Source organism: Trichomonas vaginalis, chromosome V (genome assembly GCF_026262505.1).
Source record: "Trichomonas vaginalis G3 chromosome V, whole genome shotgun sequence".
In the NCBI taxonomy this organism is placed as follows: domain Eukaryota; phylum Parabasalia; order Trichomonadida; family Trichomonadidae; genus Trichomonas; species Trichomonas vaginalis.
Window position 1 is genome coordinate 31,588,798 of NC_067207.1, and position 27,635 is coordinate 31,616,432.

At 30.4% G+C, this 27,635-nt stretch overlaps 15 protein-coding genes across 15 annotated transcripts, besides 3 other annotated features; 7 read left to right on the forward strand and 8 right to left on the reverse strand.

Moving 5' to 3' along the window:
• Positions 1-6: 6 nt before the first annotated feature.
• On the reverse strand, positions 7-495 carry TVAGG3_0438270 (glycine-rich protein family; the record flags this gene model as incomplete). The annotated part of the gene is made up of 1 exon (XM_001328260.1): positions 7-495. The coding sequence occupies one exon, from the start codon at positions 493-495 to the stop codon at positions 7-9; it is 489 nt and encodes a 162-aa protein (XP_001328295.1).
• Positions 496-3,538: 3,043 nt separating this feature from the next.
• TVAGG3_0438280 (uncharacterized protein) lies at positions 3,539-3,830 on the reverse strand (the record flags this gene model as incomplete). The annotated part of the gene is made up of 1 exon (XM_001328259.2): positions 3,539-3,830. A coding segment is annotated over one exon (292 nt), but the record flags the coding sequence as incomplete, so codon positions are not given.
• An 816-nt stretch (positions 3,831-4,646) lies between these two features.
• TVAGG3_0438290 (protein ubiquitination) lies at positions 4,647-5,237 on the forward strand (the record flags this gene model as incomplete). The annotated part of the gene is made up of 1 exon (XM_001328258.1): positions 4,647-5,237. The coding sequence occupies one exon, from the start codon at positions 4,647-4,649 to the stop codon at positions 5,235-5,237; it is 591 nt and encodes a 196-aa protein (XP_001328293.1).
• Positions 5,238-5,309: 72 nt separating this feature from the next.
• Positions 5,310-5,720, forward strand: TVAGG3_0438300 (protein ubiquitination; the record flags this gene model as incomplete). The annotated part of the gene is made up of 1 exon (XM_001328257.1): positions 5,310-5,720. The coding sequence occupies one exon, from the start codon at positions 5,310-5,312 to the stop codon at positions 5,718-5,720; it is 411 nt and encodes a 136-aa protein (XP_001328292.1).
• Positions 5,721-7,699: 1,979 nt separating this feature from the next.
• On the forward strand, positions 7,700-8,629 carry TVAGG3_0438310 (ribonuclease inhibitor domain-containing protein; the record flags this gene model as incomplete). Its single annotated transcript, XM_001328256.1, has 1 exon — positions 7,700-8,629. One exon carries the CDS (start codon positions 7,700-7,702, stop codon positions 8,627-8,629), a length of 930 nt encoding a protein of 309 aa, XP_001328291.1.
• A 421-nt stretch (positions 8,630-9,050) lies between these two features.
• Positions 9,051-9,713, forward strand: TVAGG3_0438320 (ribonuclease inhibitor domain-containing protein; the record flags this gene model as incomplete). Its single annotated transcript, XM_001328255.1, has 1 exon — positions 9,051-9,713. The coding sequence occupies one exon, from the start codon at positions 9,051-9,053 to the stop codon at positions 9,711-9,713; it is 663 nt and encodes a 220-aa protein (XP_001328290.1).
• A 453-nt stretch (positions 9,714-10,166) lies between these two features.
• TVAGG3_0438330 (glycine-rich protein family) lies at positions 10,167-11,198 on the reverse strand (the record flags this gene model as incomplete). Its single annotated transcript, XM_001328254.1, has 1 exon — positions 10,167-11,198. One exon carries the CDS (start codon positions 11,196-11,198, stop codon positions 10,167-10,169), a length of 1,032 nt encoding a protein of 343 aa, XP_001328289.1.
• Positions 11,199-11,480: 282 nt separating this feature from the next.
• Positions 11,481-12,835, reverse strand: TVAGG3_0438340 (lipid binding; the record flags this gene model as incomplete). The annotated part of the gene is made up of 1 exon (XM_001328253.1): positions 11,558-12,658. The coding sequence occupies one exon, from the start codon at positions 12,656-12,658 to the stop codon at positions 11,558-11,560; it is 1,101 nt and encodes a 366-aa protein (XP_001328288.1).
• A 261-nt stretch (positions 12,836-13,096) lies between these two features.
• On the reverse strand, positions 13,097-13,827 carry TVAGG3_0438350 (nuclear transport factor 2 (NTF2) family; the record flags this gene model as incomplete). Its single annotated transcript, XM_001328252.2, has 1 exon — positions 13,355-13,810. One exon carries the CDS (start codon positions 13,808-13,810, stop codon positions 13,355-13,357), a length of 456 nt encoding a protein of 151 aa, XP_001328287.1.
• An 82-nt stretch (positions 13,828-13,909) lies between these two features.
• Positions 13,910-13,946: a mobile genetic element.
• A 1,181-nt stretch (positions 13,947-15,127) lies between these two features.
• Positions 15,128-15,165: a mobile genetic element.
• Positions 15,166-15,754: 589 nt separating this feature from the next.
• On the forward strand, positions 15,755-16,801 carry TVAGG3_0438380 (phosphoprotein phosphatase protein; the record flags this gene model as incomplete). Its single annotated transcript, XM_001328251.1, has 1 exon — positions 15,755-16,801. The coding sequence occupies one exon, from the start codon at positions 15,755-15,757 to the stop codon at positions 16,799-16,801; it is 1,047 nt and encodes a 348-aa protein (XP_001328286.1).
• Positions 16,802-16,907: 106 nt separating this feature from the next.
• On the reverse strand, positions 16,908-17,618 carry TVAGG3_0438390 (GTPase protein; the record flags this gene model as incomplete). Its single annotated transcript, XM_001328250.1, has 1 exon — positions 17,025-17,618. The coding sequence occupies one exon, from the start codon at positions 17,616-17,618 to the stop codon at positions 17,025-17,027; it is 594 nt and encodes a 197-aa protein (XP_001328285.1).
• A 767-nt stretch (positions 17,619-18,385) lies between these two features.
• TVAGG3_0438400 (RW1 protein-like protein family) lies at positions 18,386-20,434 on the reverse strand (the record flags this gene model as incomplete). Its single annotated transcript, XM_001328249.2, has 1 exon — positions 18,386-20,434. One exon carries the CDS (start codon positions 20,432-20,434, stop codon positions 18,386-18,388), a length of 2,049 nt encoding a protein of 682 aa, XP_001328284.1.
• A 630-nt stretch (positions 20,435-21,064) lies between these two features.
• TVAGG3_0438410 (uncharacterized protein) lies at positions 21,065-21,613 on the reverse strand (the record flags this gene model as incomplete). The annotated part of the gene is made up of 1 exon (XM_001328248.1): positions 21,065-21,613. One exon carries the CDS (start codon positions 21,611-21,613, stop codon positions 21,065-21,067), a length of 549 nt encoding a protein of 182 aa, XP_001328283.1.
• Positions 21,614-21,635: 22 nt separating this feature from the next.
• Positions 21,636-24,177, forward strand: TVAGG3_0438420 (uncharacterized protein; the record flags this gene model as incomplete). The annotated part of the gene is made up of 1 exon (XM_001328247.1): positions 22,545-23,867. The coding sequence occupies one exon, from the start codon at positions 22,545-22,547 to the stop codon at positions 23,865-23,867; it is 1,323 nt and encodes a 440-aa protein (XP_001328282.1).
• Positions 24,178-26,370: 2,193 nt separating this feature from the next.
• Positions 26,371-27,635: part of a mobile genetic element that runs on past the window's edge.
• Positions 26,435-27,583, forward strand: TVAGG3_0438440 (uncharacterized protein; the record flags this gene model as incomplete). The annotated part of the gene is made up of 1 exon (XM_051234114.1): positions 26,435-27,583. One exon carries the CDS (start codon positions 26,435-26,437, stop codon positions 27,581-27,583), a length of 1,149 nt encoding a protein of 382 aa, XP_051103844.1.

Genomic DNA, 27,635 nt, shown 5'->3' on the forward strand with positions numbered 1-27,635 from the left:
TGATTGTCATGTGCCACCAATAAGTCCACCGGCATGACCTCCTGCTGACCCTTGCCATTCTGCACTTCCTCCGCCACCTGAAACCATTATTCTTGAGCGAAGTGAGAGAGGATTGAACCAATCAAACGATTCATTTGCATACAGACGGACATCGGATGATCCGCCGCCAAATAGGTACAGTTTTCCTGTATACTCCAAGATCGAATTGAAAAAAGAAATCGAACCTATATATAGGTAAACAATAAGTGGATTTTCTATAGTTAACACTCCTGAAGTATATCCGCCAAATCCAGGGATCGATGGGTTTTCAGACCAATTTTGAAAATCACCTCTTGAGCCCCATGTTTCGAAAAGATATGAACCTGGTTTAAGATACACTGTATAGGGACTACAATCATATTGATTATCTTGACATGGATAACCAAACACATATTGATTCTTATTCTTTGTTACGTTCTTTGTTCCTACATTCTTGGATAGCTTGTATTCTAACATTGTTCATCATCATTTCTCGTCACTGGACATCGATTATGAATTGAAGCTTTCAATTACAACGTTTTATCATTTAAGGTTCTTTTTATAATTCATAAAAAATCAGATTTTTTTTATAATTCATAAAAAATCAGATTTTTTTTATAATTCATAAAAAATCAGATTTTAAATTACTATAAAAGTAAAATTACCTCCCTATTTAATATGATTCTAATTTAGTGTTTTGAAAAAGTACCACCGAATAATTCAAAATTTCACTAGATACATGCAAGTTTATGAAAAGAGGTCTTTTTCATGAAATTTTCAAATATCTTGCATTTTCCGAATACATTCAACTTTTAGCAACTTTTGAGATTTTGATTCTGCTCCGGCCTTCAGATACTAAGTATTTCCCTCGGATAAATGAATTTTAAAGTGTTTCGAAGCTGGTCTTTAGTGATCTCTCCGCTCCATGGAAGATTTTTTGATTTTTAGTAAATGAATTGTAAATCTAAAACACTGAATATATCCATATTAACATTTGATTTTTAAGATTGCTCCAAAATAATTTGCTTTGGATACTTTTCTTAAAATTTCAACTTTTGATACTTACATTTGGAAAAAATAGAATATATAGAGTACCCGAAAAAAGTTGTATACATCTTCATACAGACAGTTTATATATGGAATTCTATGGGAGAATAAGTTGCATATATGGGCTAGAACATGCTGATTTGTTATAATGGCATTTGACCCAATTCAGTGTGATATTGATTCAATCTTAACATTGAATAACTATTTTAGACTAAACAATTATAATAAATTAAATTATTGGGTACATAGACCAATTTGAAGTTATTAATTTAATCAATATTCCATTTAGTTTGTAAAATTTTAATCAAAAAAACAAAAGTTGTTGAAAATTGGAAAATTTATTTTGTTAGTAATTACCATTATGTTTGCAAGTAGAAAAAAGGAAATGTATACAATTGCTGTTTAGAGTACCCGAAAAAAAGTTGTATTACGAAAAAAACATTGAAGATTGAAATATTTTGCTTTGTATATATAAAAGTGTGAGTCGATACGAAAAGCAGAATTTTTTTTCGTACTCCTCTCAATTTTTTTTCCAGTTTTCGTACTTTTTTATAGGGCATAGTATGTGATGTCCAATGTTTGCCTATGATCAGAACTCGTCTTTCTCGTGTTCATATTTCAATCTCTGGTCTAGACATATATCACATCAAATATCATATTTGATTATTTATAATTGTTTAAAAGATTTTACTAGTACAAACATAATGTTTTGTGCAAAGTACAATTTCAATGTGTTAATCTATAAAACATGATTTTTATTGCATATGCAATTAGGCATCTTTTTTAAAATAGAGTTTTGAAGATAATCATATATGTTAATGATATGTACTTGTTATTGTAGGTACAATTATTGTTATAAATTTACTCAATTATCATAGATGAAGAAATAAATATTTTATTATATAAAAAAGAGTGTTTATTCATTATAAATAGAGTTCCGTTAAGCAAATATTTTATTTGCAACAGATAAACCCTAAATTTGCATGTTTGAAATATTGAGATCAAATATTTGCATTCAATCAATAAATTTGCTGCAAAATTATAATCTCAAGCATGTGCTATTTTGAAGTAATAAAGAATTTGAGAGCTTTTTCACCATGATCTTTCAGAAAATGAAAGAACATAGAAAAACTGCCCTTTATAGAGATGCCCTGACTTCAACAAGGGTCAGAGCCTGTATCTGTATGTCTTTCAGGGCCGAGATAAGAGGATATCGTCAATGATGTGGGCGATCTCCCCCAAACTCGGCCCTGAGGATTAGCATTACAGGCTCTGACACATGTTGAGGCCAGAAATTCGTGTTTGCTGTTTCTCAGGGTCGGATTCCTCTCCTGCCGCCCTAGATCAGGACGGCATTTGGGAAATCCGGCCTTGAGGACTGTAAGCGAGGCCCTGGTCTCTGCTGAGGCCAGAGCCTATGTATGTAGATCTTTCAGGGTCGAGTTTTGACAAGAACGTCCATCAAATGGACGTTTGTGTCAAAACTCGGCCCTGAGAATTGTATTTGCAGGTTCTTACCTTTACTGGGGCCAGAGATTCGTTTGGTAAGTAACCCAGGGCCAGATTCCTCGCCTGCCGCCCGGGATCAGAGCGGCATTTGGGAAAGACGGCCCTAGGGACTGTAAGCGAAGCTCTGGCCTTTTCTGAGGCCAGAACCTGTGTATTTCTTTCTTTCAGGGCCGAGATGAGAGGAGATCGTCAACATTATTGACGATCTCCCTCAAATTCGGCCCTGAGGATTGTATTTGCAGGCTCTGGTCACTGCAAATGCCAGAGCTTCGTATGGGCACTCTCTCGGGACTGGATTCCTCTCCGGCCGCCCCGAATCAGAGCGGTCTTTGAGGAAACCGGCCCCGAGGATTGTTTGCGAAGCTCTGGCATTTCCTTAGGCCAGAGCTTGTGAATTTCATTCAGAGTCAAGTTCCTCTCGGGTCGAACCTAATGAGGACGACCGTTGAGGAACTTGGCTCTGAGGAGATCAATTGTGAGCTCTGGCCTCGATGAAGGCCAGAGTTTTCAAGGGAATGTTTTGATGGGATGAGTCTATTATCAGTAAGCTCATCCCATCAAAACATTCATTTAAAAATTGAATGAATAATTATCGTATGAATTCAAAAATTAAAAATATAAATATGAATAAAATTATAATACCTTTGAAATAGAATTAAATTATATTGAAATTTAATAAAAATTTCCAAAAAAAATTCAAAAAACTGAAAAGGACTAGAAAAAATATAAAATTTGATAAGAAAAAACGATTTTAGTTAAAAAACATATCTGCAAAACACGAATATTTATGCTTTAGATTAAATTGTGAATAAAATTTACTAGTTTAAAGAAGAATGAGAAAATAAAATTATATTATAAAGAAGATACTTTAGAAAGGAGTTTACGATTGCAATATTATATGGTATTACATTGTACTTTTAACCTCCTTTCGAGATCAAATTTCTAATGCAAAATTGAGATATGAAAAAATAAGCTTTCTTCGAAAGGGGTTTATAATTGCAATGTGATATGATAGTATATTGCAAATGTAAACTCCTTTCGAGAATCGTATATCGAATGTCACATTGCGGAACAAAAGTGAGAGATTCTCCAGATCTGAGTACGTACTTGCAGGGTACAATTGCAAGACCCTGCAAATATGTACTCAGATCGGAAACATTGTTCCCAATGTCACATTGCGGAACAAAAGTGAGAGATTCTCCAGATCTGAGTACGTACTTGCAGGGATATAGAGATATAGTCTGCAACAAATACATTTAACAACTTATTCACACTCATATCATTATATTCATCCTTCAATCTTGATAATATTTCATATTTATGAGCAAGCATAGAGCTACCAGTCATAATAATAAAGAATACCAATTGTAACCATAATCAAACACAGTTTTCTAAAAGATATAATTATTCAACTTCCTGTGATACGCTATTTTGATAAGATTTCGTAAATTAATGTAAAACAAATATAGATCTATCATGAACAATCATATAATAGTAAATATATTGCTTTCATGCTAAATTCAATTGAGATTGTCTTGACATTAAACTTAGAATCCTCTCAAATTCAAGGAGATAATCACAATACAGCTATATTTTAATGCTGCTGTATAGCGGAAGCTCTATCATTATTATAAACTAATAATACCATATGAGTACGAAAACTGGAAAAAAAATTGAGAGGGTGTACGAAAAAAAAGTCTGCTTTTCATATCGTTTCTAAAAGTGTTAATATTAATTTGATATTTTTTGAAAATATAAATTTACAATAATAATTTTGCCAAAACATTATCCAAACTCTCCAAAGATTAGTAGATTTCCATGTATACTTGATGACTGTGAATTATTTCCGGTCAAATGCTAAGGTTTCAGTATAATTTATCCGCAATGAGATCCAATGTCGACAAAAAAGTTAGAATCCGAGCCCTAGCCTTCGTACAAATGATTGACTTGGACAATAAGTCTAAATGAGCTCAGGTTATATTTTTTCGAAATTTTTTGTTTTCGAGATGAAAAAGGTACAGACTAATTGACGATACAAACGGTTTGGTCGAAGAATCTCCTTAAAAAAAATAATGTCTGATCAAGACATTCCTCCAACTGAATACAATGAATTGAGAAATATCCTTAAACATCAAATTGATTTATATAATGCGTTGTATCAGTTAAAATCGAAAAATGACCAAGAATTAAACTCTATTTATGAAAAGATCAAAACAATTTTGATTGGTTCAAAGAAATATCCTCCCAAAAAACTTTTAAGAGACATTTTAAATATCATCCAGTATAATAACCGCTATACAAAGTCATATTTGAAACTTGCGAAACTCATATCAGATGATTATCAAATAAAACACGTCGAAAATCTACCAACATTACATAACTTCCTGTTTTATAAAGAATATGGAATTAAATTAAACAAATATGATGATTTCGAAAAAAGGATATTTAATAATTTAGATATTCAAACAGAAGATACAATTTGCAGAGCAATTATGGATAATGACCTAGAAAGATTCATCTTTTTTATGGAAAGAGAAGAATTTGATAAAGATCAAAAACTTATTTGCGAATTATATCCACTTGGACGATTATCATATATTCATGATTATTCTTTACTTGAATTATGTTGTTACCATGGAGCGGTCGATTGTTTCAAGTTATAAATAACTAAATTTAGGTCAGAAATAACTCAAGAATGTCTAGAACTATCATTTTTAGGAGGAAATCCAGAAATCATGAGTGAATGTTTGAAATATCAAATACCAGATGAAGAATGCATGAAATATGCAATGATTTCACACAACATTGATTTTGTTACATTCTTGATGAATGAGTACAACTTAGAAATCAATATTTCTGATTGTGTATTTTATAATAATCTTGATGCATTTTTAGTTTATTTCGATCAAACTAATGATTTAAACAAATGCTTTGTTTATTCACAGATTTTTAATATTCCATCTTTTTGCAAATACTTTCTTTCACATGATGCAAACATCAATGAAAAAGATAATCGCGGAAACACAGCTCTTCATATTGCTGCACAATATAATTGTAGTGAAGTAGCGGAATATCTTCTTTTACATTGTGCAAATATCAATGAAAAAGATAATAGTTTGAACACCGCTCTTCATATTGCAGCATAAAATAATAGTATAGAAACGGCAGAAGTTCTTCTTTTACATGGTGCAAATGTCAACGAAAGAGAAGTATCTATTAATGGAAATACAGCTCTTCATATTGCCACAGAATATAATAATATAGAAATAGCAGAGTTTCTTCTTTCACACGGTGCAGAAATCAACACAAAAGATAAATATGGAAATACTGCTCTACATATTGCCACAGATGCAAATAGTATAGAATTAGTTGAACTCCTTCTTTCACATGGTGCAAATATTAACGCAATAGATCATTACGGGAAAACAATTCTTCAAATTGCAGCAGATAAAAATTATATAGAATTAGTTGAACTTCTTCTTTCACACGGTGCAGAAATCAACAGAAAAAATGATCGTGGTACAACCGCCCTTCATTCCGCAGCAAATAAAAATAGTAAAGAAGCAGCAGAATTCCTTATTTCACATGGTGCAAATATCCATGAAAAAGATAAGGATGGAAAAACCGCTCTTCATATTGCAGCATATAATAATTGTGAAAAAACAGATGAACTCCTTATTTCACAAGGTGTAAATATCAATGAAAAAAATGAGAATGGAGAAACCGCTCTTCATATTGCAGCATATAATAATTGTGAAAAAACAGCTGAACTCCTTATTTCACAAGGTGTAAATATCAATGAAAAAATGAGAATGGAGAAACCACTCTTCATCAAACAGCATATAACAATAGTGAAAAAACAGCTGAACTCCTTATTTCACATGGTGTAAATATCAATGAAAAAGATAAATATGGAGAAACCGCTCTTCATATTGCAGCAAGATATAATAATAGTAAAGAAATAGTTGAGCTCCTTATTTCACATGGTGTAAATATCAATGAAAAAGATAAATATGGAGAAACCGCTCTTCATATTGCAGCAAGATATAATAATAGTAAAGAAATAGTTGAGCTCCTTATTTCGCATGGTGCAAATATCAATGAAAAAAATGAGAATGGAGAAACCGCTCTTCATTGCGCAGCAATAAATAATAATATAGAAATAGTCAAACTTATTATTTCACATGGTGCAAATATCAACGAAAAAGACAGAAATGGGAAGACACCTCTTAATATTGCATCACAAAATAAATATAAAAAATTGGTTAGAATCCTTCGTTCACATGAAACAAATGTCAATTAAAGGCTTTGGTTATCTAAATCTTATATATGCCGTTGAAATCATATAATCATAATCATTAATAAAAGTAATTATTCCAAATCTTATTTCTAATGTTTAACAAATGCAAAGTTTTTTATTGGTTAAAAAAATAGGCAAAAAAAATTTAGTGTACAATGACGAACAGAGTTTCAGAAAGTACTCAAACAGCTGTTTTTAATTTCCGCACTTGAAAGAATTTCAATAATTAATGCTCTGGAATGAGTTAATTTTGGTGTCTATGAGTGAACTAATTGTAAACATATTAAGCCATGGAATACTATTAACTAAAATGTTTACCAAAATTACCCCACAATTCTTTGTTAATAAATATGATTCAGCGCAAAAGGCCACCTTAAACTAGTATTTGAATAATTAAATTAGAATGCAAAGCAAACTATTGAATAATTGTTGAAGAAAACAACATTCTTCCATTAATGGTTGTAAATTGAATATGCTCAAACAAAATATAGTAGAGGTGAAACATCAAGTTCCTATGCATTTATTGCATGTAAATCAACTCTTAAATCATTTTCTTTTGAAGAAAATTCACTACTACAAAGCATTCAAAATTTTGCTTTTTACCTTTGTGAAAAAATCCAAAATATTGATATTTCTAAATGTAATCATCTGACATCAATAGGTGAACAAGCATTTTATGGATGTTCTTCGTTATCCAGTATCTTACTTCCAGAATCACTAACAACACTTGGAATTGATGTTTTTATGAATTCTAATCTATCAAGAATTGAAATTCCTGCATCTCTTACAACTATACCTAAAAGATGCTTTTATAATAATTATTTTATGGATACAATTATCATTCCAAGCAACTCTAAAATTTCCTCTTTGGGTTATAATATGTTAGCTAACACATTAATTAGAATGTTTAATATTCCAGCGTTAGTAAATACTATTGAAAAAGGATGCTTCGAATATGCCTTTCTTGATAGTATAACAGTAAGTTCAGGAAATAATAACTTCAAAATTGAAAATAATATGATCTTAACAATAGATGGTTCAATTTCACTTGGATACCCATTAAGAATGACAGGAACAGCAGTTTTTCCAAATGGTGTTAATAGAATTGAGTATGCATTATTTGGCAGCACATCGATTTCTCATGTCCAGTTTCCAGATTCACTCAAAGAAATTGGAGCTTATGCTTTCTATAAGTCGAAAATTCAAGATGTTTTTATTCCGAATTCTGTTACCAGTATAGGATACAATGCTTTTGCTTCATGCCCGAATCTTGCTTCGGTAAGACTTTCTGAAAGCCTTACGATTTTAGACGCATATACTTTTCAAGAGGCATTAATAACTTCAATAAATTTTCCAGATTCTATTAAAAGAATAGAAACAAGTTGCTTTGTTAGATGTTGGAAACTTTCTGAAGTCACACTACCAGATAATATTACTTATCTTGCCGGAAATGCATTTCCAAAAACTACTAAATTAAAATTTGGCCCTAATTCCAATTTATATATTGATTCCCAACTCTTAATTATTGATAAAAGTAATCAAACGATTAATGGATATATAGGAGAGAATGTTGAAAAAGAATTTGTAATATTAAACTCGATACAAACAATAACAAGTTCTGTATTTGATGGAAGAGATAAAATATCAAAAATAACATTTCCGGGTGATTCAATGTTGAAATCAATAAAAAATGCTGCATTCAGCAATTGCATATCTTCAATTTGTGGATCTACCTTCCACTATAGTGACAATTGAACCACACGCATTTTTTAACTGTGTTAGACTTGAAAGCATCACAATTAATAAAGCTCAATATTTGGGATCACATGCATTTTATGGATGTTACAATCTTAAGTCCATAACCCTATCATCATCTATTCCAGAAATTTTTGAATGGACTTTTTCAGCATGCACAAATTTATTGAATATTGAACTCCCTTCTACACTTACAAGAATTAATGATTATGCATTTAAAAAATGTACAAAACTAGAAAGTGTAGTAATAAATGGAAATTCACTGAAGTTTATTGGAGTTGAATCTTTCTCAGAAACTATTGTAAAAAAGTTTGATTTATCAAAATGTGTAAATTTTGATAATCTCGGTTTAAAATCTATCCAAGATACTGCTTCCCTTTCAATACTTATACTCCCACTGAATCTCAAGAAAATTTCTGATATGGCTGTTAGAAATAGTGGAGTTACTAATATCACATTTCCCCAGACATTAACATCAATAGGAATAGATTCATTTGCAGACTGTCTTTATTTAGAAGAGATCAATATCCCAGAAAATAGCGCTTTGACAAGTATTGGAATTGGAGCATTCAGAGGATGTATGAGGCTCAAAAAAATAAGTAGCTTTTCAAACAGTTATAGAGTTATGACTGGAGCTCTATTTACATATAATCTAGATTCTTTAGTTCTATTCCCACCTGCATCTGAAGTAACCTCATTCTCACTACCTGGTGATACTCGCTTCATTAATGAAGGAGCCTTCCTTTCATGTACAAATTTAGTTTCAATATTTATTCCTTCGGATTCAATTTCGTATATTTCTACAAGTGCATTTGAAAGCTGTTCTAGTTTGACATGGATTAATATACCAATATGCGTAAAAGATGTCGGAGCAAATGCTTTCAAAGGATGTTCAAAATTGAATTGCGGAATCAAAGTTGAAAATACGAGTAAGTTATTCTTGGAAAATTTGTTCACTAACGCAAAGCTTTCCATACAATCTGTAAAAAATTGTATTGGTAATATAATAACACGGAATTGCTTATTCTATACAAATATATTTTCATCATCGTTGCTGATGATTCAAGTTATAATAATCATGTAAATTTTTTATATTTATGCAAATAGTTATGGAATGCTCAATTATTTTTCTCATTGGGGTAATTTGTTTTTATTTGTTGTAATCATAATAATTTATATATTTGTCAAAATTAGTATATATAACAATAGGTTTGATACTTTTTACGGGCTTATAAAATATGTTTTCACATTTTTTATCGGATTGCAGATCCTCAGAAAAAGTGTGAAAAATATTTTGAATATGGAATTTTCTCTTATATTCGTTGAATTATAGTCAAATGTGTCATTTCAAATAATACTTCATCTTGGTTTCTCGTCATTCTAATTACAAAATAGTATAAAAAGCATACACATTGAAAAGAGTTAACTCTTTGCATTAGAAAATCGGGCCATCAAGCAAAGAATATATATAATTGAGAGGATGTCAGAAAATTATAGTTCTCATTATGCATATTTCACATTAATTATATTAGCTTTTTTATAAGCAATCAATAAATCCAAGATATAAAATATATCGAAATTGAGAATACAAACAATAATTATAACAAGAACATGCTTTGGATAATAGAATTGTGATGCGAATGGCACCTCGACCTTTGTTGCCAATGCCACGTGATGTGGGACTATAATAAAGAGGCATGTTCTTATTGCCTTCGATCATGATTGGATTTGTGAAGAAAATGCCTGAATAGTGGATTGGAGAATTTGTTGGACTTGGTGTTTCATCGATCGAACTATTCAGAGCAATACATCCTTCATATCCTGAGATGAAAGAACTTCCTCCACCACCAGAACCTGTATAATTCACAGATGCACCACTATAATATCCATTTCCTCCAATTCCTCCCATATCATTTGAACTATAGTCTAATTGTGACATTCCAAATAATCCTGGATATCCAGTCAACAACTTGTTGGTTGGAGAAACAACAGTTGGTGCAGCAGATCCTCCTGAAGTTTGTGTTCCACCTCCGGATCGTGATTCTGAACATGAATATCCTGCCATTGAACAATCTGATTGTCCTGTGCCACCAATAAGTCCACCGGCATGACCTCCTGCTGACCCTTGCCATTCTGCACTTCCTCCGCCACCTGAAACCATTATTCTTGAACGGAGTGAGAGAGGATTGTACCAATCAAATGATTCATTAGCATACAGACGGACATCAGATGATCCGCCGCCAAATAGGTACAGTTTTCCTGTATACTCCAAGATCGAATTGAAAAAAGAAATTGAACCTATATATAGGTAAACAATAAGTGGATTTTCTATAGTTAGCATTCCTGAAGTATATCCGCCAAATCCAGGGATCGATGGGTTTTCAGACCAATTTTGAAAATCACCTCTTGAGCCCCATGTTTCGAAAAGATATGAACCTGGTTTAAGATACACTGTATAGGGACTACAATCATATTGATTATCTTGACATGGATAACCAAACACATATTGATTCTTATTCTTTGTTACGTTCTTTGTTCCTACATTCTTGGATAGCTTGTATTCTAACATTGTTCAATAAAAATTCTTCATAATTTCATTTTATATACATTATAGTCCATATTTGTATATATTTCTATTTAGAAGCATATATCTCAATCCTCATACACGAGTCCTTTTTTAAGGCTAGAAATGGTGACACCACACTTATGATAAGTGCGCACTGGCGACGATAGATAAACTACTCAAAAAAAGTTTATAAATTTGGACTAGTCAATGATTAGAATATACATGGCATATTGGCCTCAAAAAGGGGTAATTATTCAGTATATTAAATTCGAAAATTTTAAATTATACATATAAATTTTTTTTTAAAAAAAGCTAGGATGAATATAAAAAATAGATAGATATAAATAAAACAAGTGACAAAATCAATTATCGCTTGTTTTGTTATTTGTCAGTTTCTTATAACAATTCACGCAAACTCTTACAGGAGAGTTTGAAATTCCTTTAACAATAGCCTTGTATTTCATGCAGTTTGCGCATGCAACGATGCCACATGCGCGACAATGGTGACGTCTGACGAAGAATGTGTGTTCTTGGTGACAAATTACGCATTTTTGAGAGTAATTGTCTGGCATCCAGATTGGAGCTGCATCAAACTCAATTGTTTCACCGAAGTTGGCCGTATCTATGGCGTTTTGTATGGTGACCAACCAATTATTTGCTTCTTCATCAGTTTTGAACTCAAGAATGAAGGATTTCTTAGGTGTATAGGCAGATATACAAAACATATCTGTAAATGGCTTTTGAACCCTCATTCTTGTCAAATCATATGCAGCAGGAGCCAGCCATTTGCCTCCATGAGGCTGCGCGTATACTAGGAAGTCCGAGAATAGTATAAGAACACGTTCTGTAACATCTTTTCTGCAATGCTTGAGACAGTTTCCCTGTTTAATGAATCTTCTTCCTGGTTCAACAATAGGAAATGGCTCGATAAGGAAGTTTCTAGATATACCTTCCAGTAGTGGTACAGAGTCCGCTGACATCAATATGTTCCTGCAATTCGTGGAATACTGAGCAAGTTCATTTCTTCGATTTGATGGGACAAACATAAGAGCTTTTTTCATAAATACAGACATTTGGGATACAAAGTTGAATGGTTCACGTAAAACAGTAATTGCGGGTCGGCCATCTAAAGTTATATCAGGATTATTGAGAGAAAAGTTCTGAATAAGGGGTTCGAGGTCAATAAAAAGGTTTATGTATTGCTGGTGAACAGGTATAACGTTAACTGAATGAATTATTTCGTTAAAAAAAGGATAATATTCTGTTATTGGGTTTGAAAGAATTCTTGATAGAGAATTGAATAGTAAAATGTGTAGTGATTCTAAACTCTGTAAAATTGGTGATAATTTCATTTTCATATAGTCGTATCTCGGAGAAACTTTTTCAACTATTTCAGTTCTTGCAAATTTTATGTGGGAGAGGAAGTCTCGCTGCCAACAGTATATTTCAATTATCAGACGCATTTCTGGTGAATCCCTTCTGAGAAGATCAATTAAAAAATAATCGATTTTTTCGAAACCTGGAATCTGTGCAATAATGAAGTCTCGCTGATCTATTAGCAGTGGAAACGGAGGTTCTTCATTGAAAACTCCATTCAATGATAACGAGAAATGATCAAAAATTGAGGACTTCAAAATCTGTCACCTTTGAAAAATTGAAATTTTGAAAATTCAAAGAGTGAAACAAAAAAAGAGAAATCGTAATGATCTGCCAATTAGAGATTTGCTTTGAATAACTTGTGAAACAAACAAAACAATCATTTTTACTTACCAAAAGCTCGTAAAATCAATAGAAAAATCGTATTCAAAAAACATTTCTTCAAAAATGCATTTCACATAAGACCTATAGTTTTAAATTCTTGTAAAATCACTATCCTCAACTGACATCATATCAAAAAATGAAAAAATTAGAAATAAAATTTCAATATCAAGGAATTTTGAATTGATTGGTAGATATTTTAATTTGCTTGAGGTAAGTATATAGATTTGCTCATTATAATTTATATGAAAATGAAGATTTTTTGAAAATTTTATCAAATCTTGGATTTATTACTCAGTAGGTAAAATAATAAAGATATTTCGTAATATAATCTTGACAAAAATAAAGTTTACTGAAATTTTGAAATCATCAAATAATGCCAAAATTCGCTAATAAAATTTTTATTTGTTATACTGGTTAGGCTTATTCTGTCTCTTTGGTTTTTCTACTTTCTGGGCAACAAATGTCTGAGCTGTTGTATTTACTGCTTGCTGGGCGTTGTTCTTTGAAAATGAATCAGCAATAATGAAGTAACGCTTTGATTTTTCAACAAGAACAAATGACTGGCTGAATAACTCTGTATCATTGTCATTTAAGATGAAACCATTTGTATTTACTAAAATTTGACCGTTCAAAGGAAGAACACTGTAACCTGTGACAACAACTTCGCAGCCTGTTGGAATCTTGATCAGTAAATCGTCGTTGGCATCAGCTAATTTCTTTCCGATGGGAGATTCCATCGTTGAACGCCAAATTGTTGCTTCACTATCATAGAACTTGACAATTTCTTCTGGTTGGAATGCAAGAGTGTTGTAGTAAGTGGAGATAAAATGATTTCCAACTTCCTTCTCTTCCATGGTTTGTCAGTTTTGGCTGGTCAGCTCTGAATTAATTTTTTCTCAACTTTTTTTTATATTTAGCCATGTGAAATTGAAACACATTGATAACTTCATCTGTAATAAACAGAAATTCATCAAAAGTAACAGCTCTCAATTTTTTGACATTTGTAAATTCTAAATTGAATGAGAAAAATGAAATAATACTAAGCATAATACAATATTCTAGATTTAATTATAATTAGGAAAAAGTTAGTTTTGAGAGTACTTTTCATAGGCATATAGAATGAAATCTTCTGAAAAATAATATCACATAAACTCATATTATTTTCTAATATATAACTATTTTATATAAAAAATCAAATTCAATGATCTTAAAAGCGAAGGATAAACCTCAAAATTTACGAATATAATGAGTGGGAATATAATGCTTATCTATCATAAAACCATATGAAATATCAATTTTTGCTTTACGCCTAATTTTTGACGACAATTAGCAAAAAACTGTTAAATGTTAACACTCATCCATTTGAATATGAAAAATAAAATTGACTTTGATTAAATGTTTTTATTTATCATGCAATTCTTCTTGCGACCAAAGATTTGAATAAAAGTTCAAAAAATAAGATAGCTTAAAAAATAATATACGGTAGTGTTTACTAATAGATGAATAGTATATAAATTCTATTAAAATGGATTTGATCCAAAAAAATATATAAAATTTGATCATAAATAAAATCGTTTTAAATTACTTCTTCATTTAAATTATAACAATTATTTTTGGTTTTATATTTTTTTTGATCAAATCCATTTTAATAGAATTTATATACTATTCATCTATTAGTAAACACTACCGTATATTATTTTTTAAGCTATCTTATTTTTTGAACTTTTATTCAAATCTTTGGTCGCAAGAAGAATTGCATGATAAATAAAAACATTTAATCAAAGTCAATTTTATTTTTCATATTCAAATGGACTGAGTGTTAACATTTAACATTTTTTGCTAATTGTCGTCAAAAATTAGGCGTAAAGCAAAAATTGATATTTCATATGGTTTTATGATAGATAAGCATTATATTCCCACTCATTATATTCGTAAATTTTGAGGTTTATCCTTCGCTTTTAAGATCATTGAATTTGATTTTTATATAAAATAGTTATATATATAGAAAATATATATGAGTTTATGTGATATTATTTTTCAGAAGATTTTGTGTTCTTCTTCAAAATTTTATTTTTTTATTAAAAAGAATCTTTACAAAATATACATTTACTTTAATTAATATTTAAAAACGTGCTCTATCAAAAGTTCCAAAAATTCAATATTTTAGCTTTTCTGAGGTGTCACTTTTGATGAATTTCTGTTTACAACACATCGAGTAAAATTATCACAGATAAGAGTTTGAATGAAGAAATCTTCATCTTCTTTTGTCACATCTTATCAAATTTGAATCTGAAATACTTGTTGTTGAGAGACATCAATCACATCATGACGTTTCACTATAATATTTATATGTAATAGTAACATATTTATTCATTGAGCTCATCTGAAAACAATATTAAAAGCAAAATTTTGATGAATTAACTTTCATTTTGTCTATTATGATGAAACCATTCTAATATGGAGGTTTCTATTAATAGGTTCCAATCTATTCTTAAACAGATGAGTTTTTGATCAATATTGTAATACATCTCAAATTATCCAATTATTTAATGCAAAATTTCAAAGAATTTCCGATATGTTTCGATGTAAATATTAATTTTATTAGTTTACACCAATCTATTTTCAAATCTCAAATTTGAGATTTAGTTTTTCATTGTATTTTGATTTGATATTTTGCCAAAATGCCTGTAATGCTTGTTCAATTTGATTTATCTTATTAAAAATCCAATAAATGGGAAATTTTGATTGAAAACACTGAGGAAATTCCTCATGCTCGTTTAGAATTATTATATAATTGGATGAAACAGGATGATTCTCTGCCACAGAGGATAATTCAGTCGATTATATATTATATAAGAGATATAAGTAAGTTTAAAGAGATATTTTCATCATCAGATCTTGAGAAATTAATAGACACCGTAATTCCTATCTTCAACAGCGAGTCAATAGTTCTTACTTTACCATCTGATATTAATGTAGTTGGTGATATACATGGAAACATCGTTGATCTATTAAGAATTTTTGAGATATCTGGCTATCCTCCAGATTCTAAATACCTTTTCCTTGGTGACTATGTAGACCGAGGCAATAACGGAGTTGAAGTACTTGCATATTTAATATCTTTGAAGATTCTTTACCCTAATCATATCTACTTGCTCAGAGGCAATCATGAAACAAGGAAAGTATCAATGAACTACGGATTTTTCTATGAGATTCAAAGCTCATATAGCTTAACATTGTTCGGAAACTTCGTTCGCTTATTCTACAAACTACCTTTAGCTGCAATTATTGCAGATTCCATATTTTGTGTTCATGGTGGCATATCAAAAGAGATGAATTATATAAGTGACTTAGCACTTCTACAAAAACCAACAGAGATTTCTTCTCAAACCATACCTTGTGATATCCTTTGGAGTGATCCATTGGATAACTGTCCAAATTTTGTGGCAAATAATAGAGGATTGGAATGTTTCTTTAATGAAAGTGCATTGAAGGCCTTTCTTCATAGAAATAACCTGAGTAGACTAATTAGATCTCATGAGTTTTGTAATTCTGGATACAATTATCCATTTCAAGGTTACAATATCTGTACTGCAATATTTAGTAATACAGACTACTGTGGAAAAGGAAATAACGCAGCGATAATGTATATTAGTGATATTGAAGAGATTCAATTTCATATATTTAAGCCTCTCGATGCGGAAAAGAAGAATAACCTTGTTTTTGCACAACCAAAGTGGTTGATTGATCATTCAATCAAATTTGACTTGAACAGCAGTTACCTTGACGATCTTGAAGAATATAGCAGTCCTGGTTCATCACCTATTGCCCTCAAGCTCCTTTAGAATCTTATTTTGTTTGTAAATTTTATTATATTTCATTTAATCTTTATTTTTAAACATAAGAGTATAGTTACATTTTATTACTTGTTATATCTTTATTATATTTAAGCTTGAAAACACAAATCACAAAAAATTAAAATCATTTTACTGAATTAACTTTAAATCACAAGTATAGTATTAAATAGAACTATTTACATAGTTATAACAAAACAAAAATAACATATATCTAACAACAAGAATATTTTGTTTTTTCTTGTAATTTTGAATTAAGTTCATTAGCATTCATGAGTGATACTCTCTTTTTGTATAATTCTAAACCAACTCGCTTGAAAAGCTGTTGGATACTTTCATTATCTGTGGCTGAAGTAGCAAAGAATGGGTAGTTATGTGTTTCGAGGAAAGCTTGTATATCTAAATCTGAAACTTGTCTATCTGAAACTAAATCAAATTTATTTCTTACAATTACAACAGAGACATCGGATCCTGCCACCGAAGTAAATGCATTAATCCATGTATCTAAATTTAAAAATGTGTCTATTTTAGTAAAATCGAATACAATTAATCCGCATTTTGCATTTCTATAATAAAGTGGACCTAGAGATCTAAACCTTTCTTGTCCAGCTGTATCCCATAACTGTATTTGAACATCGCCTTCGTCTAATTTTATAGTATATAACACAAACATCGCGCCAACTGTAGTTTTTTCTGATTCAGAGAATTCGCCGCATACTAGTTTCGAAATGATAGATGTTTTGCCAACAGCTGAGTCCCCTATAACAACAACTCTTAAAAATTCTTCCTCTTCTTTTGGGACCTGCATAAATTTTTTGACACTTACTCTTAGCTTTTAAGATTAGTGGACACAATGAGAAAGAACACTATTCTTTGCCCAATCTCAGACTCATGGGGCTGGTTTACTATAAAAACTATTTCAATTCCTTTTGTTGAACATTGATTTGGAATAAGGATAATTCGAATACTATACAGCTCATGAGTACAATTGATATATTCTAGAGAGTAAAAACTTACCATGCATTCTTTTGAATTTATCAATTTTTATAATTTGATCTTAATCTAAATCATACTATTGAGAAACAAATTGATTTTATTGTTTTATAATATGTGTAAAATCATGGGGCAAAGATCTAAGGCGGAAAACTATATGCGATAATTCCTTACATTTCACTATTTTTTTCCTCAGAAATTGGACTGTAATCGGTTTGACACACTCTCAATTTCGATCAATTGGGAATTTAAGGCTAAATCTCAAAACCATTTTTCTCAGTTGATATTATATATTACTAAGAAATGATATCAACACATATATGCCTAATGCATTTGAAACATGATATATGCGTGATATCAGAGAAAGATCTCGCTAATTCTTCAATTTTGAATGAGATATTCATCATTATATGAAGCTAAAATCTCTCTCTCTCATATGCATTAAAGACCAGATGAATAGTTGAAGGCAAACATATACAAATAAATATAAACAGTTTGGTCGAAAAAACTATTTCATTATGAAGAAAAACTAAAAAATATTTATATCATAAAATAACAAAATATAAATAACAAACAAAAAAATTATTGTATAAGTTGTGCCATAAGTCCAATTGTTGCGTCATTTGCAGACTTCGGAGTCCAGTTTCTTCTCTTCACCCACTGAGTCTTTGGATTTGAAGTCAAATCATCTTTCTGAACTTCAGCAGTTGTGTACTCTTTAACACTGTATTGTTTGGCAGCTCTATGTACTCTCCTCTCGCGCCATTTCATGTCTTTTCGGAACCAAATAAATACAGTAATACTTATCAAAAGTGACACAAAAGGTGACATCAGTCCTATCGTCGAAATAACCTTCATCGTCTTGTTTACTGCTTCATTTACTTGTTTTACGGCTTTATCACTAATTTTAACGTAAATTGGGAGCGTATACAAGTAATGCTGGGCGAGGACCGTGAAAGAAATGTTTCCTTCGGTCTTGTCCGAGTCGAAAAGCCACAATGAGAAGTCGAAACAGACAGATGTCGTCTGGTAAGGCTGCAAACTGGTTTTATTGGCTCGGAATGAAATGAACGTGTTGGGAGTGATGTACAAGTTATTCATCGAGATAGGAGAGAACGCATTATTAGTCACATAAACGCATTTCGTCCATTTATTCAACATGTACTGCTGATCGTCACCAACAATAAATTCTATACTGGTTACCATGTTGTGATCTTCATTACTGAACCGAACTCGAGGATATTCTACATTCGCCGAAATTATTATCGTAAAAGGAGGTGTACAGTTGGTCATGACCGGTATTTCCAGGTTGTACTTGCCGGGAACAGTACCCTCGAACGTCAGCATGAACTCCTTCGTCTCGTGGCTGTCAATAGAAATAATTTTTCGGTGTTTTATGTTGAATTTCGGGTTCGTTTCATTCACAATATCGTGAAATGTGAAGACAATTGGCCTGGTGAACGGATTATGTAGATTTATCGACTTACAGAAGATTTCATCCGCATGAATTGTTCCGAAATCGATAATTCCCTGCGGAAAGGCCGCGTGCGAGATATTACCGTCCATGGTGGCCATGAAATAGAAGCCGTTTTCAAGTCTGAGCTTGATTTCAATTGGAAATACGAAATTTCCTGTCCAAAGCTCTTTCCAACGCTTTTTCTGGGTTTCGAATGTATCATTCTCTCTCAGTATATTGAAAAATCCAGCTGTAAGTGGGAAATTCTCGTCAAGAGAGATATTATACGTTGCAATAACAAAATTTGAGTAATTTGTAATTACAAGCGGCATTTTATGAGGTATTACTTGAGGGTAGTTTGCTTGGATATCGATAATACGTAATTTGTCTGCAAATTCTGACTTTACAGTGATATATCCTTCATAATCTGCTCCGATAATGAAATTGTTACGTAAAGCTATGTCCAATTTCATTGTTCCTGGGAGTAGATTGTATAATAGGCCAATTGAAACGTTCTTGTGTTCGAAATTGAAAGTAATTGTTGTATTTGTGTTGCAAAAGGCCACGAAAGTGATTCTCACCCATACAATTAATGTCTGGAATGGTTCGATGGCTCCATCTGAGTAGGGATCGATTCTTTCTACTAAAATACAGGGAAATCTAGTAAATACGTTCTTTAAAAATATTCTGGCGTGGTTATTGTTCTTTACTCTGAACGACAATGTCCTCGATGACATATTGAAGACGCTGTCGAACTTAATTAAATTGGTATGTGAGTCAATCGAGACATTTAAGGTATTTGAGGCAATTTCGATAGGCATTGGACGTCGTATGATGGGAAACTTGTGCCTGGAAGCGTTTGTTTGGACAATTAAGTAAAGTTGTTGTTCTAAAATGTCGAAATTTTTGTTTAACGTAATGAAAAATTCTTCCGAGTAGTTTTTGTTGCCGACCACTTGAGGGAAAAATTCTTTTACGGAGAAATATGGGGATTCGACCGTCGCAGAAAGAATCATCAAAGGATCAGGGTGAAAATTGGAAATAGAGACATGCGCGACTGTTGTTGGATCGTTACCGTGTGGAGTATAATAAGCGCATTTCGCAATGTCTCCGAATTTGCGGAAAATCACTGTTTTGTTGTATTGAATATTATTTATCGTCAAAGCATATTCCATTTCGATTCCTGACTTAATATAATTCCATGATGTATTTTTTAGAGCTCCTAGAGCAACGTAAGCAACTGTTCTAGTGGAAAATGGTGGAACTAAATTATTTTTCCAATCTGTAAGGTTGACGATCAGTTTGCTTTCGAATGATTGGATAGAGGTAACATTAAGTGTATTGTTTTCAAGGTTGATGACTTGAACGTATTGTAAATCGGGATATCCGGAACCAAAAAAGAAATCGCCAAAAATAATAATAGAATAATCAACAATATGAAGATAGATTGGAACAATGCATGTGAATGTATATGATTTAATGTAAAGAAATGTTAAATATGTTCCAAGTTTTAATTCATTTGGATGTAAAAGAATTGATGTAAATGAAAGAGTTGTTTGTGATGGATCAAAGATACTAGAATCGTAAATAAGTGATGTTGCGATAGTTCCTGTGTAATTTAATCGAAATGTGAAAGGTTGATTGATTTGTTGATAAATATGTTGTGATTCGGTATGAATAACTGGAATAAGGTTGCAAATGAAGTCAATGTAATATGGAAATGTTCCATGATCTGAAACAACAAAAATGATTCCTGAAAAATGGCCTTCCCGTGAACAAAGGATATTAAATGTAAATGAAAATATTTAGCTTGGTTTGATTGTACTTGATTTCGTTTTTTCAATGAAGATAAATGGACAATTTGTAAAAACTCGTGAAATCTTGATAGATTCCTTTTCGAGAACGTTTTCAATATGAATTGTATAGTTTGTCGGTGAATATGTGTCAATTTCAATGTTTCGCATCTCAACAGGATTGAAAACAACTGTATCTGAAAAATTTAAGTTTAAATAATCAAAGTTTTCATTAACTGGATCGTAATCTCGAAGTGTATCGTTTGTATATTCTAATCGTGTTAATGGGATTTTCGAAATGTCTTGTCCAAATGGTTGATTTTTGTTAGAAAGAGTTGGTTTGAATTCAAGGTCTTTAATTGTTGTGTTACTGCAATAAATTGAACCATAGAAGTTATTTATTGGTATCGAACTAATCTCTGACCTTACCAATGCTAACAAAAAAGAAAAACAAAACATTTTTATAACTTTTTTTTCGGATTTTTCTGATGATAAAATGAAAATCTTTATAATCAAACTTGTTAAATGAGCTTCAAAATAACTCAATAATTTTGTTTTCATTTTGAAATTTTTTGTTCAATGAATTCATTCTTCGGCAAATGATTTATGGAATCAGTTTTTCAATGGATATAATCCAAAAGATCATACAACAGATACAGTCCTTGTTGATCAAGCAGGAAATTTTCATGTTCACGAAGTTTTATTTACAAATCACAACACACAACTTATTAAACTCATTGGTAACGACAGCAATCGACTTCTTATCTCAAACAGTGTTTTTAATTCCAATCATGGCTCTGATTCATATGGTGGCAACATTTACCAATACCAAGGTCAAACTGTTCAATATCGAATTTGCAGTATCAACATGTTCCTTAAATCAAATTATAATTACCCGCATTCATATATTTCAGCAACAGAAGATAAATCATATAAAAATTACTTAATTGAATCAACTATCACTGGAAGTGATGGAAATACAGGTCCAATTCGTCATGAATATGGTGAAAATATTGTTCGAAATGTAAATATTTCTAATTCACAAGCATTATATAATTCAGTCTACTGGATTTCAGGAAATAGAGATTTAAATGCAACTATTTCATATTCAACATTTATTAAAAACAATGGTACTCAAGCAAAATGTTTATATAATTATCGAAATGGAATTCAAATCAACCATTGCAACATTATTTCAAATGAATGTTCAATGATATCAACATATTCAAATTGAGTTATTTCTGCATTGTCAAATGTTAAACTTTTTATTACAGAATGTATTATATCAAACAACAAAGGAAAATCTCTATTTTATGCAGGTAGTGGTGCTTCAATTACAGTTTCTTCTTGTTTCATTCCATCAAATAATGATTGTTCTGAATCAGAATTAGGACTTGGAAATTTTGATATTTCAACAACTGATTCACTTAATATTGAAAATGCACATATATCTACAGCACTTTGTTTTGCAGATTATCCATTGTATTATTTGATGAACATTACAACAGAAAAAAACAAATACAAATTAAATGACGACACAAGCATTATCGTAACAGTTTTATTTGATCGAAATAAAGAAGAATCATTTACCCTTGAAATTTGGATTGACAATTATTCATCAACTCAAGTTAATAAAGGAAGTGGATCTTCAACATATGAATATTCAATCGACATCCCAAATGGATTATCAAACGGAAATCACACAATTTATTCTAAGTTTTCAGATGATAAAACATTTGAATCTAATATAGTTTTAGTTGAATTTGAATATTTATATCCATTTACACTTGAATTATCAATTCTTGAACGAAGCCAATACAACAAAACTATTGATAAAAGTATCAAAGTCAGTGGAAGTGGAATTTATTCAGAAGATTTTTCTATTTATTGTAGTATTGGAGATATCAATAGTACATTCGAAGGAAATCCAATTAAGAACCCAGAAACACATACATTTGCATTTTCAGGTTATTGCTTAATTCCAGATTCTATTGTAAATGATGGTTTTTATCCAGTTAGAGTTTGGGCAACAACAACAAATACTCAAGAAAGTACAGAACGAAAATCTCAATATTTCGACTTCTTTCGAAACTATCCAGTTCTAATTGTTTCGGATACAATGAAAGAAACATATTATCACAATGTTGACAATCATATTTCAGTTTCTGGATTTGTTTCTGATCTTGATTGTGATGATTTTGTCACTGTTAAATCATTTATTGAAGGATATCCAAACAATGAAACATCAAAATCAATTTCTATTCCCGATTCAAATAATCATTCATTCAACATCGATATTTCTATTCCAAACAATCTTTCACGCGGTATTCATCATCTTATTATTGTATGTTGTGACAAAACTGATAAATGTGTTTCATTTACTAAATCATTTTCATTTGCATTCAATCCTCCATTAATTAAAATTATACAAAAACCAACATTCCCTGTTTACATCAATCGATGTCAGACTCTTGAATTCTATCTTTCAGTTTCAGACAAAGACGGAAAAAATTATATTCGAATCTTTCATATTTTTAACAACACACTTGGCAACATTGTCAACACCAGTCTTAATGATGATTCTCCTCATGAAATTCGATATTCCATTCCTATTCCAAACGACATCAATGTTGGAAGTTGTCTTCTTAAATTTTATGGAGTTGATGAATATAGTCTTGCTTCTAAATATGAACTTATAAATGTAACATTTGAAAACTATACACAAAATGAAATGGAAAGAAAACGAGAAAAACTAAATAAAAGACAAAACAAATTTCCTCCAATATTTACAATTCTTACGAGAAATTTGTTTTAAACAACATACAATTTTTCCCCACATTATATTTATATTGAATTATATAATACTCAATATATATGAATTTTTTAAGCAATTGTTTGTTTGAATTCCAGTATGTTAATAGAGCAAATTGATCCATAGAATTCATTTTATGTTACAAAAACAAATTATTTTACTAGAAATCATCTGTAAGATTTTAACTCGAATTTTCCGAATGACAATATATACAGCAAACATTCGGGATCTAATTTTAAAATATTCTAAATTATCGAATGCATAAATTTGATATGTTAATTGTGTGTAGTATTATTCATGGATAGATAAAAATATGGTATTAGTCTTATATGATGTTTTGAAATATAATTTGTTTGTATTTCCAAAGATTAGAAATATGTTATATTCAAATAAGAAATTGAAATTAATCAGTGTTAGTATGACAAATTATGACGAATTTTAAATAAGTTATCTCAAAATCTTCTTTCATACATTTCAAACACCAAATGCTTTTGTTTGATGAAGCATAAACTTCCGAAGCTAATTAGAAAAGTGTTCTTTGCACATTTTATAATATTATGAGAGTATTATGATATAGAAAGCATTCATCTTAATAAAACGCTTTATGAAAATCAGTTTATTGAATATACAAGTCAGAAAAAAAAATATGAACATAAAATAATGTTTGAATGGATAATCCTTAATTTCCACTTAATTGAAAACGATGCGAAAAACCTCAAAAATTGATAATTCGTAAACAATTATTATTTAAGAATACAGATGAAACATTTTAAATAAATCATTCAAAGAAAGATGATTCAGAAATATACATGAAGGATTATTTAAATAACTACAGTTTTCAATAAACTTATCAAATCGGAAAGGAATTAAATTTACAGTAGATAGAATACTTCCAGGGGATTTAGAAATTTCTGTATTATTTTTCATGAAGCAATTGTATGCTTTTATGTTGCTATTCTGAAACAATTTATAGCATATATTTGATAAAAAAATCGAAGATTCAACTTTTCCGGTGCCTCTCGTTAGCAGTGCATCAATATCAGCACATTGATAATTTTGGACATATTGACAAAATTTCATCTCAAAGGGTCCACCCCAAAATATCCCTTGTCCAGGGCTAGAATTATTATAAATATCACAGAAAGTGAAATTTGCAGTAGAATAAGTTCCGAAGACAACGCAAAACGCATTCATCACTGCATAATTAAAAGAATTGTTTACAGAATTCACTTCAATTTTACCAAGTTGAAACCAAATTGAGCAGTCACTATTTGCATACGTATTACTAACAGAACTTTCAATCATGATATTTCTGTTTGCGTCATTTAAACTGTTATAAAGATAGCCTCCATCATCATCTGTTGAACAATTAAAACAACAATTTTTTAAGTTAATACTTTCCCCGGAAGTTTGATAAATGCAAACGCCTTTGGTGTTGGAACTACAATTCGAAAAAGTACAAGAATTTATTAATAAATTTGAACTGCTAACAGATATAACTCCATTGTATTTTAAACCATGGAAATAAACTTTATCTGCAAAAATATTACCTGATTTTGTCCATTTTGCATTCTCAGTAATATTCTGTGGAGTTATATCATTTCCATAGTAATGATACCAAATATCAATACCTCTGTGTATAGTGGTTAAGAATATTAAAATCAGATTTTACTTTTCGAAACTCTCAATAATAAATCTTAAAAATCGATAAAATTAAGGGTCCACTGTAAAAATTGAAAGTCTCTCAAAATTGAGAGGCGATTTGCAAATAATCGTTATCGTCTTTTTTCGAAAATCCACTTTTCCTAATGTTCTGATTAATATTTTGTGAATGCAATAATGAAGTATATGTTTTTGTAAGATGGTAATATATTCTATCACTTCAAATCGGATAAAAATTGCAAAATCGGCGAGTTTTATAAGAACATGATTTTTTCGAATTTTTTCGCTTTTGGATGCGTGTTTTGAAAAATAGATATTTTCGAATTTTGATTTTATCTTAAGAATAAGTTTTATATTAGGAATTTTTTTGACCTATTTCCAATCATTAATTCCGATGTTTTTTTTAGGAATTTATTTGAGAAGAAATTAGGAATTTCGCTTTTATGCTATTACAAACTAATATTATGATGCATGTAGTTTATATTCATTGAGGCCAATGCCGGGATATCTTGCATTAAAAAAAAATTCAAAGAATTGACAATTAGATAGCACAAATTTAATTCTCTAGACAAAGTATTATTGCTTATATATTCAAAACATTATCCTTAGTTTTGATATGTTGGCCAAAAATTTTCAGTAGTAGAGTATATGGGTTGTGTGACTTTTTTTGTAAACGTAAGAATTCATACAATATTGAACGATTTTGTATCATTTTTTTAACATATGAAGTAAAAAATGTATGATTCTTACGGTTTTTATTCTTACGTTTTTGAATAAATCAAGATTTAAAAATTTTCAGAATCGTAAGACATTTACACTCAGCCCAAACATAATGAAATAAAAGATAAAAAATTGACTTCTTACGTAAAATTAAAACTAAGTTAAATTTATTTTTTATTTTATAATAAATGAGTATAACAACTAATTCATTGAAATCTTTAAAGTTCACTAATTCAGAATTAGAAAATATTTTAGAAATTTTTGGAGACGGTTCTTATCCAACATATATGCAGAATGTGAAAGAGTTTTCCAGATTGTTGAATGAATTTAAATATAACGGACCAATTACTAAAAAGGCTATAATGAGATATTTATATCCCAAAAAAGTTGAAAAACAGGAGAATATTCCTCTTTATGGTCCAAAGGACCTGGGCTCAGAGAGCCTTGAAACACCTCCTGAATATTTTGAAGAAAAAATTAAACAAGATGAATATTATAACGATGAGATTGAGAAATTGGAAAAAATAAGAGATGAAATAGATGAAAAAATTAAGGAATTAAGAGAAGTTGAAAAATATAATGAGAATGAAGTAGAGGGTTTAATGAATATCCCAGCTTCAGAATCAGAAGTTCAAAAATCACATGAGGAAAGATATAAAAATTACTTTTTGGAATCTACTAAAAATTTATTAGATGGCGAAATAGATGAAACACTTTCAGAAGAAGGCACAAAATTTATTCATAAACATAAGTTACAATTTATTGACGATGGAGATTATCCATGTATATTACTTTCACCTCCTCTTGATTCTGAAAAATTCAAAAAAGCACTGAAAAATGTAACATATGCAACAAATACGATTAAGAAAGAAGATCATGATATTTACACAAATTATTATTTAAATAAATGCACAGGTGTTGATAAAGTTTTTGATTTATTAGATAAAATATCAAAAGAAACCATTGGAACATATAAAATTTTATGTGATTGTGGTTTCATTGTTGAAGATACTAATAATGTTTCATATGAAAGAACAGCACCGAAGGAAGATGAAGTGGAAAGGTCTATACCATTCGTTATTAAGCACATAAAAGATATGAAAACTTATAAACATTATATTTATTCATTTATTTCAGAAAAAATGGAAGCAACCCATAAAACATCTTCTCATCATTTTATAGCTATTCATACATTCCTTTTCAAAGTTGTGAAATTAAATAAGACAGGAATTAGATTTAATGTATCAGGGTACGCATTCTTGAGTAAATTAAAATGTATTCGTCACGTCGCAGATGATAAAAATTTATGTGTTCTTAATTCATTTTATGGGCTTTAGCCCTGGACTCTCTGAGTCTCGGACTTTAAAAAAATAAACTTTATTTTTATTT